General features: G+C 39.9%; 1 protein-coding gene across 1 annotated transcript; it reads left to right on the top strand.

Moving 5' to 3' along the window:
- Window positions 1-4,050: 4,050 nt before the first annotated feature.
- On the top strand, window positions 4,051-11,410 carry LOC306894019 (interferon-induced very large GTPase 1-like; the record flags this gene model as incomplete). Its single annotated transcript, XM_079456239.1, has 2 exons — window positions 4,051-4,077; window positions 4,878-11,410. The coding sequence occupies 2 exons, from the start codon at window positions 4,051-4,053 to the stop codon at window positions 9,324-9,326; spliced, it is 4,476 nt and encodes a 1,491-aa protein (XP_079312365.1). The 3' UTR covers window positions 9,327-11,410.
- Window positions 11,411-15,361: the final 3,951 nt, after the last annotated feature.

The following is a 15,361-nucleotide window of genomic DNA, read 5'->3' as shown; positions in this document are numbered from 1 at the left end:
GGATGGCGGCCAGCGGAGAGATCGGTTGGGGTGAGACCCCGGACTCAGAGCGAGCATTGACGTACCGCCACAGGTCGTCGAGTTCCGGAGGTCCCAATGACCTCATCTCCGCCCGCGAAAGTGGGTCCCTCAGACCGGCATTAAAGAGCACCGCCAGCTCCTCTTCTCCCATGTCCACATCAACTGCGACATCCAGGAATCTCCCAAAATAGTCCTGCAGGTTTGAGTTCCCTTGCTGGATGCCGCAGAGTAGACGAGGCTTCCGGGATCGTGCCGAGGTCATAGCTGCCTGCTGGGTTCAGTTCTGGCTGGTTCGTTCTGTTATGATCGTGAGGGGAGAACCCAATTGCAGGCGGCGAAACGGGGATGAAGGGGTTAACAGAAGGGACTTTAATATATATATATATATAAACAGAAAAACAAAAACCCACGAGGGGGTAACAAAGGAGTACACAATAGCAAAACACGACAAATTGAAAACCAAAGACTCAAGAACTCAACTATAAACACTAAGACTAACCTGAACACTCAAAGACTAGATTTTAAAGTTTCTAACACAACAAGGCTTAGGACAGGGTAACAAGTACAACGAACCAGCACAAGACAATGAACACGAGGATGTTTTAAAGGGAGACAGACAAAGGATAATTAACAAGGGTCAGGTGCGGGTACTGAAACACTCAGGGAAGGTTAACGAGGAAACGAGATGGCGGGAAACACTGACGAGACACGAGAAAGCACATGGCTTTCTCACACAAAACCTAAGGCTATGCCATGACTCCGCTGCAAGACCAAAAATAAACATGACATGATAGCGGAATCATGACATCTGGACCCTGGAGAACTACAGACCTATTTCGAATCTACCTTTCTTATCTAAAGTTCTGAAAAAAGTAGTCTCAACTCAAATATGCTCCTTCCTCCAAAGGAATGAGATTAATGAAGATTTCCAGTCTGGATTTAGAGCACATCACAGTACAGAGACTGCTCTGATTAGAGTTACAAATGATCTGCTTATGGCGTCCGACCGAGGTTGTATCTCCTTATTGGTGCTGCTAGGTCTTAGTGCTGCATTCGACACCATTGACCACAGCACGCTCCTACATAGACTCGAAAATGATGTCGGTATTAAGGAAATAGCTTTGAAATGGCTTAGATCTTATTTATGCGACCGTTTTCAATATGTAGCAATAAACAATGAGGCATCACGCAAATCGCAAGTCCAGTACGGTGTACCACAGGGCTCAGTCTTAGGGCCTATGCTCTTCGCATTATACATGCTACCTCTAGGAGATATAATAAAGTGACACAGAGTAAGCTTTCAGTTTTATGCTGATGATACGCAACTTTATATTTCCTCGAAGCCTCATAAAACACAGCAATTCCATCGAATAGTGGAATGCATAGTCGATATAAAAAAGTGGATGAGTAGCAATTTTTTATTACTGAACTCGGACAAAACTGAAGTGTTACTTATCGGACCGAAAACCGCCATACGTAACAACCAAGAATACTGCTTAACTATTGATGGATCTTCCATAAAACCCTCATCTTCAGCTAAGAATATTGGCTTTATATTCGATAGTACTCTGTCATTTGAGAACCAGGTCGCCACAACTGTAAAAATTGCGTTTTTCCATCTAAAAAATATATCTAAACTACATCATATGCTGTCATCATCAGATGCGGAGAAGCTTATACATGCTTTTATGACATCAAGACTAGATTACTGTAATGCACTATTAGGTGGTTGCCCTGCAGGCCTATTACAAAAACTCCAACTGGTCCAAAATGCGGCAGCTCGAGTTCTTACGCGTACAAAAAAGTATGAGCATATTAGCCCGGTTCTGTCAACCTTGCACTGGTTACCTGTAAAGCATCGCATAAACTTTAAAATCTTGCTTATTACCTATAAAGCCTTGCATGGTTTAGCTCCTCACTACTTGAGAGAACTTCTAACGTATTACAGTCCATCACGTGCACTACGCTCTCAGGTGTCAGGTCAGTTGGTAATACCTAGAATTTTAAAATCAAGTGCAGGCGACAGATCCTTTTCCTATCTAGCGCCTAAACTTTGGAACAGTCTTCCCTGCACTGTCCGGGAGGCAGACACACTGGTTTAAATCTAGACTAAAGACGCATCTTTTTAATCTTGCATACACTACACTATCATAATATATATATTTCTATATATATTTCAAAGATCTAGGCTGCACTAGTTAGATCAACCGGAACCAGGGACACTTCCAATAACAACTGATGCATTTGTTGCATCAAAGAGTGCAGAACAGTACTCTACTCTCAGCCAGTCTTGTCTCATTGTTCCAAGGTTACTAGAGCGGGCAGGATGCAGTCCAAGGTTACCGGAGCGAGCAGGATGCAGTCCAAGGTTACCGGAGCGAGCAGGATGCAGTCCAAGGTTACCAGAGCGAGCAGGATGCAGTCCAAGGTTACCGGAGCGGGCAGGGCACAATCCATTCCCAGACCTGACAAATGCTGGACGAAGGACGTGGCGACTCTACAAAACTTCAGTCGCTATTAGATTATTAATGATAATTTTAAATCTAACTTTTTTTATTTTGCCTTGTTGTGCAAGCACTGTCGAGCTTGTGCAGAGGCAGCAGTTTTTGCCAGAGGGGAACTGGAATCCCCTGGTTAGGCCTGTTTTCCCTCTGAGGTTTTTTTTTTCTCCTCCAATGGAGTTTTGGGTTCCTCGCCACCGTTTGCATACTGTTTTGCACTGTTTGCTGGCCGGGGGGGGCTGCTAGAATTTGATAGTCTTATTTAATTAACACTGCATATAGGAATTTATAGTCTGTCTGATATTTGACCTGTGTTTTGACTTCCATAACCTTTTATGTTTTACTTTTAGTCAATGTTTTCTTGTACAGCTGCTTTGTAACAATGAAAAATGTAAAAAGCGCTATATAAATAAAGCTGACTTGACTTGACTTGACTTAAAAAGCAGTCAGATTGCAGGTATGTGTGACGGGATTATGAAAGATTCGAAAACAGTTAAATGTTGCTGGAAAAAAAACCTGTTAACTGACAATGTCATTGATATATAGAATGCTATGTAAAGGATTAGGCTACAAATCAAATATATTTAAAATAATCAAATTTTTACTAGAATATGCAGTTCTTTGTGGTAGGCTGCATGAACAATAATATATACAATATATATTTCAGACCCAGTGGGGTAATAGCTAATAATAGTAACAGAAAATGTGTAAAGTGGCATAAAATAGAATCAATAAAGTGGGCTATGTGCACAAAATGGCAGCCGTGCTACTGAAGCGCCACCGAGTGGCTGTTTCGCCTCCTGGGATCTATAGCCTACTCTTTGTCGACGGTCGATTGCTCTTTCTTGCGTTCCCAGATGTTACACTCAGTTGTAGCCAAATTACATTCTGGAGAATTCACAGAAAAATATTTTCAGATTTTTATAAATAAGGACAATAAAATGTGAGCTGATAAATTCGGTAGCTTTTTTAAATTCAAGTCCTGGTGATATAAATATTATGCCAAGTACTTCCCATATGACGGACAGGTTATGAAACCATGTATCGTTTCGTGTCATGTCATGGCAATGGCGAGCAGCATGAAAATGTCCCCCTGCGCTAACAGACCGGTGTCCATTCACAAACGTCTCAAAAGTAAAAAAAAACGTTTATGAGTTTTTGCTGTCAAAATTACTTTCGGAAGCTCTTCATATTTATCATGTAACATGGTCGCAATCTTGTTATCGTGAAATAAGCCTGCTACTGGGGTTTAAACTAACTGACTTGTTGCTATGACAGCAAGTCCAGCATAAGTTTCATAGGAAGGAAATTATTTAAGAAATCATGAACAATGAAATCCAGCTTATTGAGTAATTACTGAACAAACTCTGAACAAACATAAACATGCAGATCAACACAATACAGGAACCAATCAGACTGGAGATATGACAAGTGTCCAGCTACTTTAAATGTGTTTAAGTTAATAGAATTGTTCACCATCAATGGTTTTTATATTGTATATTTACCAGATTCTTTTTTTATATAAAAAATGTCTAATAACAAGGACCTTACCAACGTAAGATGTGATTGAATTATTTTGATGACCACTTTGGTGAACTAAATACAATGTTCTACCCTTTACCATTTTTTTGTTTCAAAAGACAAAACCGCAAACAAGGACAAGATAATGGAGCACACCACGTCAAGACCAAGAAGAGAAACACAAATGGTCTGTACTGGCAGAAGTGTAAATATAAAATGAATGTCTTTACAACATTACATACTAACTAAAGTTTGAAAATTTGCATCATGGGAATGGCAACTTTAATATGGGCACTTAACCAATAAGGTCCACGCACAGTATATACTATAAAACAATTTTGTATACTGCAGATATTTGCCTCTGTAGATATTCGCATATCATGTATGGCCATAGTGTGCATCTGATGAACAGTGTAGCCAAATATATTAATTATATTATTTATGTTTTTAATAAGCAAAATGTATCACGATATTCATTTATTACCATTAAAAGGGAAAGAAAATGCATTCCACATGACCATAAACAATAAGAACTCGTATCATCTCCACATTTGGTACCCCACATATCCTTCTCAAAATGTTAAAATCTTACTCATCATTCTAGTTCAGTTCGGATCCCTACAGCTGATAGGGTGGTGTATTCTAAAATAAATGCTTGATTTGTCCCTTGATAAACAATTCTGTTCTTTCATGACATATAAAAAGGTTTAGATGTAGAAACCAAGAGATTTGGCTTGTTTAACTTGAAGCTGTTGGCCTTTAACGAACATACAGTATATAAAACAAGAGAAAAACTAAATAGAAAAACTCTCATTCTTTCTGTTTCTTTCACAGGGAACAGTGGAAAATGATTTCTTACATGACACACGACTGGAACAAGACAACAGAAAGGAAATTAATGAAAAAGCAGCGTATCCCTTTGACAGACTTCATCTTGAAGCCAAGAGCCACAGTAAAATCAAAGTGTCAGATGTTATTCAGATAACAGCACATTCATTACAATCTCACGAGTCTTGTGCTGAGGAGGAACTGGTTCAGACTTTCCTACAAAAACTCCTGATCATGAACTACAGAGCAAGAAACATTCAAACCAAAGAGACCAATGAGCAGCATTACACACAACAAAGAGACAATGACTCATCTGAAGATGAGGGGGATATCTTTAACAATAGATGTTGTTCTGGTTTGTCTTTTACTTCTTTCGACACCATTCACCCATTGGATGTTCAGATGGCAGTGTTTCATTGTGCTGATAGTTTCCTAAAGCAGCTGATGGTCACTAAACTCTCACAGTGTCAGTTTGCTCTTCCTCTCCTGGTTCCTCATCCTTTCACACAAGAGATTCAGTTTCCTCTCTGGACTTTCCGACAAATTAACAAGAGCTGGAAGATTAGAAATACTGACAATGACATCTACAGTAGAGACCAACTAGGGTACAAAGCAAAAACTCCAATGGTGTTTTTCTTCAGGTTTGGCTCTTTGTCTTCATCCAAGTCTCAGCTGATGAACAGTCTGATCAATGAGAGACACAACACATTCCTCCACAGGAACTGTCCAGGCAGCAGCAGAACCAGACTACTGGTAGATGGAGTGGTGGAGATCGCCTGGTACTGTCCCTCTGGAAAAAGCACAGATAAATTTACTGACTGTGTTGCATTCTGTAATCTTCATGGGGATGCAGGAGTCAGTGAGAAACAGCTGCAGATTCTGACTGAATTGTCTTCAGTCAATGTTGTTCTTCTACCACAGCTTGACAAGAATGACAAACATGCAACGAAGATTCAAAGCCTGTACAGAGACAAAAAGCCACTCATTTGTCTTCTTACTGAGGAAGAATCTGCTGGAAAGCTAAATAAAAGAATGTACAAAATTGGTCTGAAAGACAGAAATATTTCTGATGTTTCTGAAGAACTCAGAAGAGCTATAAATGAATGTCTCTCATCTTCAGAATCAAAGTCGACCATGTTCAAAGTCGAAGATGTACGCAAATATTCAGATATCAGAGTAGATGAGGAAGATGATGAAGACTGCAGAAGAGGAAGAGAAGCAGCACAGCAGGTGATGAGTTTACTGAAGAATAAACATTTGACAGAAATCAAAGAATCTTTTCTTCCCTGTCAGGGGAAACTGTGGCAACAGTGGTGTCAGAAGAACAAAGAACTTCATCGACCTCAAGGAGACGAGTTAGAACAAATAATAAGTAGTAAACAAACAGAAATGAAGAACATTCGTGAACGGCAACACAAATCCCACACGAGTGAGTTTATACGGACCCTTATAACACAAATGAACTCAGAGGGTTCTGATAGAATGTTTTTCCTCAAATGGCTCAGAATCCTTCTGGATGAATTTACCTCTGCTGATCTTTCTACTTTACATTACAACTATGATCAAAAGTGGTCAAAAGGCTTAAATCTGAGAGAGAAGAATGATACATCTGAACTACTCAAAGATGCACAAACAGAACTTGAGGGAATATCTACAGAACTTCAAGCAGCAACCTTTGGTTTGGAGCACATCATGAGAGAGATTGGTCAGATCTATGAATCATGTTCATGTGTAAATAAGAACAAGCAAGGCCTGCAGCTTCACTTCTCTTCTCTGCCGAGTCTTGCAGCAGACATGATGATCTCTGGATTTCCACTGGAGCTGATGGATGGAGATGCTGCTCATGTTCCTCTGATGTGGGTTTCCGCTGTTCTAGATAGACTCATCCACAAACTGGGAGACCAAAGAGTCTTTGTGCTGTCAGTTTTAGGGATTCAGAGCTCTGGGAAATCAACCATGCTTAATGCCATGTTTGGACTTGAGTTTGCGGTCAGTGCTGGTCGCTGCACCAGAGGAGCTTTCATGCAGCTGCTCAAAGTATCAGAGAAGATGAAACATCAACTGAAGTTTGATTATATTCTGGTTGTTGATACTGAGGGTCTTCGAGCTCTGGAATTGGCTGGACGGTCCACAAGACAGCATGACAATGAACTGGCCACATTTGTTGTCGGTCTTGGTAATCTGACATTGATCAACATCTTCGGAGAAAACTCGTCTGAGATGCAGGACATTCTCCAGATTGTTGTTCAGGCCTTTCTGAGGATGAAGAAGGTCAAATTGAATCCCAGTTGCATGTTTGTACATCAGAATGTCTCAGACGTCACAGCTGGAGAGAAAAACATGGAAGGAAGGAGACGTCTGCAGGAGACACTGGATGAGATGACAAAACTTGCTGCAAAAGAAGAGGTCTGTGTTGAAGAACGTTTTAGTGATGTCATTGCATTCGATGTACGTGATGATGTTAAATATTTTGCTCAGCTGTGGGAGGGCAGCCCACCAATGGCACCACCAAACCCAAATTACTGTGAGAATGTTCAAGATCTAAAGAAAACCATTATTTCACAAACCTCAAAATCAGGTGGAATGATGCTGACACACCTAAAAGATCGTATTAAAGATCTTTGGGAGGCTTTACTGAATGAACAGTTTGTGTTCAGCTTCAGAAACTCTCTGGAAATCTCAGCATACAGAAAACTAGAGACAGAATACAGCAAGTGGACCTGGAGTCTTCGTAGTGCCCTTTTTGAAATTGAGAATAATCTACAAAACAAAATAGAAAGTGAAGCAATTAATGGGGTTGAAGAAAGAGATCTTCAGAGAGAACTGAAGGGGAAAAGTGAAGAAGTGAAAAAATCAATGGCAGAATTCTTTGAGAAAGACCCAGATAAAGATATCTTAATTCAGTGGAAAGAGTCTTTTGAAATTAAAATCAAAGAGCTTCAGGAGAGCATTATAACAAAAACAAAGAAGAAGCTGAATGAGATTCTTCAGCAGAAATACCTGAAGACACAACATGAAAACACACTCTTTGAAAAGAGCAAAAAACTTGCTTTAAAACACAAAGACAAAAAAAGTGATGAAGAAACTCTGAAGAGAGAGTTTGATTTATTTTGGGAAGAATGTGTGAAGACGATTTCCACAAATACTTGTCCAATCAAAGACATTGACATTCTAAGAGATGTGAAAGATCTTCTCAGCGACATCTATAAAAGTGTCCCTGTACAAACCTGGAAAGACATCAAGGATATATTCACTGTGCAAAGTTATGTAGATTATGTACAGTTAAAGAAATCCAGTGGAATAATGAACAAAACCGTCAATGCACTATTTGGCAATAGTCTGTCTAAAGAGGATGAAGCTCAAATAAAAACATTAATCTCAGATGTTGTTCACCAAACAGACAAGATGATTGAGACGTTCAACATTTCAAGACTGGGCTACAACATCAGCTGCATTCAACAAATCACAGACTACATCAAAGCAACAATAATTGAACATCAGGAGAAACCAGTGAAATATTTGTTAAAGGGAGAATTTTATGTAGATTTAGTTTTTTCTATATTGAAGAGAGTGAACAAGACATTCACCGACCAACACAGAATGTTCATGGAAGCCAATGACCCTGTTATCTATTTAAAGAATAAGAGGGAAGAATATTACAGTATTTTCCAGAAATATTGTCAAAGAGCAACATCAGCTAACATTTTTGGTGAAATCATCTGTCAGAAACTGAAAGGACCAATTGAACAGAGTGCATACAGAAACACAGCCAGAAATGTAGCAGATGAAATGAGATCAAACTGTCCATCACTGAATGGAAACAGATCAAATCTGGAGAAACACATCCTGAAGAAACTGGCAAACGAAGAAGACTTTAATAAATACATGGACTATGTTCGTAATCCCAGAGAACACTTCAAGGATTTCATCAGAAATCAAGTCAGTCAGTACATTCGAGATCAGTTCAGTATCAGTGTTCAGCCCAAGATGAAACAGAACATTGAAGTTCTGCAGCAGAAGATCATAACAGCAGCACATGATTCTACTGAACGTGTTCAAGTGAACAAAGGAGGTGTGGATTTGTGGTTGAAGCTTTTCACGCAGAAGCTTTCTGATGTTCTTATATTCTCTGTGAAGTTCTTCAGTGGAGTGAAACATGATGATGTTGATGATTTCAAACTCTTAGAAGAAGTGATAAGAAAGAAACTTCCTTCAAAAATATCTGACATCAGCGGAAAATTCAGCCCAGATCCATTTATGAATTTCAGTAACAGAGTACATAAGATTCTGATTGATCACTTCTGTCAGTGCTGTTGGGTTCAGTGTCCATTCTGTTCAGCCATCTGCACCAACACAGTAGAAAACCATCCTGGAGATCACAGTGTTCCTTTTCATAGAGTTAATGTATCCAATGGACTGTATTATGGACAAGACCTCACAGCTTGCACAACTTAAGTGGCAAGTAACAAATATTTCTTTTCATCAGGTCAGTGGTTTCTATATAAAGAATACAGAAGAGCAGGAGGAGTTTTTGCGAGGTGGAGCATCACCCATGATCTCTCTGAGCTGCCCTACTGGAAGTGGTTTGTGTGCAGATTTCAGACAGATCTGGAGAGGTGCTACAATGCAAAATTCCAGGGGAGAGGAATGATCCCATATCAATGGAGACAATACACAAAGTGGGATGCTATTTCTAGTTTAGATAAATACTAGACTAATGAAGCAAGCAAATCAATTTTTACTTTCTTTTATGTCTCTCAATTCAATGACTAAACTAAGCAAACTAAGCAAATAAATAACAGATTTGTTTTATATATTTGTTTTGGATAATTTTGCTGTTTTAACTTGTTTAACTCTGGGCCATTTTTTCTGGATTGCCGCCTGAATTTGGCATTCCCAATTGCAAATGCATACCATATCCGCATACAGTACAGTGGTGTAAATACAAAATTTTTGTTATGTGATAAACATTATTTTATGTGTTTTCAGTCCTATGAGAAGATATTCTCATATACATAAATAAAGGCACTTTTAGATTTTTTCCCCCAAAGTCAGTTTTTGAAAGTGTATTACTCTGAGCCTGAGGGGCCTAGGAACCTGGAGACAATTGTTCTTGATTCCAACAGGTCTCAACAAATAGTCATGTGGTATTCAATTATTCTTCTAAAGCAACTCAAGTGTCCTTTTTTCGTAATTTTCACCTGTAATTGGCATGCCCAATTTTAAACAGACCCCATAACCACATACAGTGGAATAAATTGAAAATTTTTGTCATTGTAAACCTCTCAAAATTGCATGTAACAATCGAAACATGGTGTTGAGCTTGCTCGTGGTGAACACAAACATGCTACTTGTGGTTTGGTCCACCCACCCTGTTGCACAAATCTGAGCTTCTGTTGAATATGTATCTCATATGTGGATAGACAGAGGTTGAGATATTTTACAGAACTATCCAAGCTTTTATGTCACATTGCTGATGCAACAAGTTAATGGGAGACATTAGAGGCGGATATTTAACTTTTAAAACCACGGAAAGAGGTAGGAACACGGATAGATTACTGACCTGGCCAATGGGGCCAGTGCCCAGGGGCCATTGGCTACCATGAGCCCGAGGGGGATCTGGGCTTCAAGGTTTCGCCATCCAGTTTGGTAAAGAAAACCCAACAACAATGAAAACAAATGTTTATTTATGTTTAATATATGGGTCTGTCACGAGTAGAGAAACGCACAACTCTTGTTTTTACCGCCCGGAGGGGAATTTATTAACATGTGTGGCCAACGGCCGGTGATAAAACAATAGAGCGCTAGGTGTAGTTCCGGTGCTTCCGGGTTCGCGGTGCGGGGTGGTGAGCCGTGCTCCACTTCTAGCCCCATCTCCTCGAAGTCCCGTGCGTCCGTGTACACCTTGTGTCCGTGCAAAACCTCGTGTCCGTGCAATCCCTCGTGTCCGTGCAATCCCTCGTGTCCGTGCAATCCCTCGTGTCCGTGCAATCCCTCGTGTCCGTGCAATCCCTCGTGGGGTAGTGCTGCTGGCTTCGGGGGTACGTGGCCGCTGTTGGTCGTTAGTAGTCCGAACCTGGTCAAAGTCACAGGAGAAAGAATCATTAGACACAGTATTGCCATGGAGTTGTAGCTCCTCGTGCTGTCTGTGAAACCGGCTTTTATGCCGGTTTAGATAATTCCCTGACGACCGACAGCTGTGCCTCGTTACCTCCCATGGTTTCCATGGCGACGCTGATTGCGCTAGGGGTGACTCGTCACAGGGTCCCATGGCCTATACAAGGCCTCTGTGGAAACCCTGTAAAAAAATAAATGATCAACAAATCATGACAACACGTGTTTTTATGTTACTTTAACTAATTACATAAAATGTATAAATTCAACTACAACACAGTTAAATCCATTTTCTGAATCTTTTGCTTGATTATTTTATGTTTACATACATGTGTCACATGGGCATTTGTGGTGAGAAATCATTTTGATTTATGTAATGCATTAAATATGTGTATATTTGACAGTTAATTAAAGATGTGTTTCATACTCCTAATTTGATCCATTGTTGATTTTTCACTGTCTTCACTATTCATCATCATCTTAACTTTCACTTTCTATAACTGTGAATGCGCAGCCAAGGGAAAGAATAGGGTGGCCCTTGGATGTTCAGGTGGATGCTGCCGTGAGTTATTTCATTTAATCATCCGTTATCCGTATTTCATCAGTTCTTCTGCATATCTCTGGCAGCATTTGTCCAACAACACGACAAGTTTCCTATCGACCCAAAAACAAACTTCCGGGTTACAGATATTTATAATATATGTGACTGTCGTGATTTGTGAGGGGAGAACCCAAGTGCAGGCAGACACGGATGAAGGGGTTTTAACAGATACTTCAATTATAAATAACAAGAACAAACCAAAACACCCTCGATGGGGAAAACGCTGACAAAACTAAAATCCAAAACTGAAAACAAAGACTTCCCACAAGGGGGGCAAAAAGAAACAACTAAGAACTAAACAAACAGGGTACAAGACCATAAACTTTACCAGGGAATTTGACAGGAAACATGAACAGGGACCAGGTACAGCATACAGGTACAACGAACAAGCACAAGACAATAGACAAGAGGGCATTTTATAGGGAGACTAACAAAGGAGATAACAATGGGCAGGTGTGGGTACTGAAACACTCAGGGAAGGTTAACGAGACAAAAGGGCGGGAAACACTGACGAGACACGAGAAAGCACATGGCAAGTCAGAATCAAAACAAAGCCATGCCTTTCTCACACAAAACCTAAGGCTATGCCATGACTCCGCTACAAGACCAAGAATAAACATGACATGATGGCGGAATCATGACATGTGACGTCGATTCTCTGTTCAGGCTCCTCCCCTGCCCTGGGGCGGGCGTTCATTCCTCTGGAACCAATCACCTTGGGACACGTTAATCTGACTCCATTTTCCCGCCAACTGTTGGTTCTCTGCAACACATAATTTGAAAACAGCCTGGCCTTGCAGCAGAATGTGATTAACGACAGGAACATTCTTTCGCACACACACACTCGTTATCTTAAACTCAGCTCCTGCATTCCTCACAGCTCTTGTTTAACAGTCCTGCAAACTAGTTTTCAAGATTAAAAAACCAGCACAGCATAAACATACTCATATCATTATATTTGACAGTAAAACAACAGTAAATATGAATTTGAAATGCATAGAACATCGTAAACCCATCACTGTGCTTGTTAAAATTGAGGGACAGGTACTACAATGGTTCAGATCTTACTTATCAGACAGATATCAATTTGTCCATTTAAATAGGGAATCATCAAATCTAACGCAAGTAAAATATGGATTACCTCAGGGATCGGTTCTGGGACCCGTGCTGTTCTCCATATACATGCTGCCCCTTGGCAACATTATTAAAAAACATGGCATTAGGTTCCACTGCTATGCAGATGATACCCAGCTATATATCTCAATAAAACCAGATTATTCCTCCACGCTATCCAAATTGGCAGAGTGCATCTAAGATATAAAACATTGGATGACTTGTAATTTCCTTTTAAATTCGAATAAAACAGAAATATTACTTATCAGACCAAAGACACGTAAACCGAATATTTCGGATTATAACCTGCAAATTGAAGGATGTACTGTTACTCCAATAGATACTGTTAACGATCTAGGTATTATATTAGACAGTTACCTGTCATTTCAAAATCACATCTCAAATGTCACAAAAACAGCCTTTTTCTACCTTAGAAATGTTGGCAAATTACGAAAGATTCTATTCGAGTTGCTGACGCGGAGAAGTTAATTCATGCATTTATGACCTCAAGACTTGCAAAATAAACCAACGGGAGACTGCTGACATTAGATATTATTTACTAGAATAAGACTGTGTTTGACCTTTTTTGAGTTTTTCTTGTTTTCCGCTGTAAAGCTGCTTTGTGAATAGCGCTATATAAATAAAATTGAATTGAATTATTGGTGCGCCTAGACCGTGGTGCTGCATTCGACACCATTGACCACTATCGGCATTAAGGGAATAGGTTTGAAATGGTTTAGATTTTATTTATCTGACCGTTTAAAATATGTAGTATTTTAAACAATGAGGAGTCACTCAAATCGCAAGTCCAGTAAGATGTACCACAGGGCACAGTCTTAGAGCCTTTGCTCTTCGCATTAGCACATGCTACCTCTAGGAGATATGATAAACAGCTTTCAATGTTATGCTGATGATACGCAACTATATTTCCTCGAAGCCTCATGAAACACAGCAATTCCATCGAATAGTGGAATGCATAGTCGATATAAGAAACTGGATGAGTAAAACATTTGTATTACTGAACTCGTACTAACAGGAAAAATTACTTATTGGACCGAAAACCTCCATACGTAACAACCAAGAATACTGCTTAGCTATTGGCAGATGTTCCATAAAACCCTCCTAATCAGCAAAGAATCTTGGTGTTTTATTGGATGGTACCCTAGCATTTAAGAGCCATGTCGCCAACACCTGTAAAATTGTGTTTTTCCATCTTAAAAAAAAAGATCAAACCTACGACATATGCCGTCACTATCAGATGCAGAGAAGCTAATTCATGCATTCATGGCATCAAGACTAGATTACTGTAATGCACTATGAGGTGGTTGCCCTGCAGGCTTATTACAAAAACTCCAACTGGTCCAAAATGCGGCAGCTCGAGTTCTTACACGTACAAAAAAGTATGAGCATATTAGCCCGGTTCTGTCAACCTTGCACTCGTTACCTATAAAGCATCACATTAACTTTAAAATCTTACTTGCTGCCTATAAAGCCCTACATGGTTTAGCTCCTCACTACTTGAATGAACTTCTTTTGTATTACAGTCCTTCACGTGCACTACGCTCTCAGGCGTCCGGTCAGTTGGTAATACCTAGAATTTCAAAATCAAGTGCAGGCGGCAGATCCTTTTCCTATCTAGCGCCTAAACTTTGGAACAGTCTTCACTGCACTGTCCAGGAGGCAAATACACTGTCAGTTAAAATCTAGACTAAAGATGCATCTTTTTAATCTTGCATACACTACACTATCATAATGTGGTGATGTGGTGCGCGAGCGCGCGTCTGAACACGCGGCGCCTATTGACAATAACCGACTACGCCACCTTGGTATTTTCACCCAAAGATTTCAACTAAGCTAAAGCTAAGCTACCTGCAAGGACTAACAAAGGTTCAAATCACTTAGGGCCGGGACAGAGATAAAAAAGTACAAAAATGTTTATTAATGCTATAAAAATCTCACGAACATCTTTATCCCATTCGTCACAATAAAAACTAATTAATGGCAAGGGGTTGGGACTTACCCGCCAGGGCAGAATAAAATCACTTCTAAATAAAAGAACACCACATTCACTTTCATGCACACGTATTTCACACAAAGCTGATATCAATGATGAACACTACACGCGGTGAAGAAATCACTACCACCAAGATTCAATGCCTCTTGGTGCCCAGGCCCTACCAAAAAAAGGAAAACAAATTTCAAATGGAAAAGAAAATTGCACGTTATTTATTTATACACAAATCAAAACTCAAAAACAACAACCAAAATGTTAAATCAACCAAGAACCCAAAAAGCACAGAGCTGTTAGAGAACAGCACCCCGATCTCTATGAAGAGTCACACAAAAGTACTTTGGAAAGAAATAAAGCCGGAAACAACCGGATAACATGGCAATCTGGAAATAAAGCAGGAACCAGTCCAATAACAACCACTTTTACCACCCGGAAGGGAAATTTCGTCTATAAACAATTAAGTTTATAAACAACTGTACGTGCGATCAGTCCCATAAAACTAACAATAAACTTTACCGCCCATTATGTCCATATCCATTCACGGAGAGTCAGAACGTACAAGAGCGACCCCAGCATACAATCAGCACAGTATGAATCCTACCATGGTGGGTACTGACATCCGACTAAGACGGTGCCACTGCACAGTGGTAT

The sequence above is a fragment of the Barbatula barbatula genome (genome assembly GCF_947034865.1).
Source record: "Barbatula barbatula genome assembly, chromosome: 5".
Classification (NCBI taxonomy): domain Eukaryota; kingdom Metazoa; phylum Chordata; class Actinopteri; order Cypriniformes; family Nemacheilidae; genus Barbatula; species Barbatula barbatula.
This window is presented reverse-complemented; position numbering and strand designations above follow the sequence as displayed.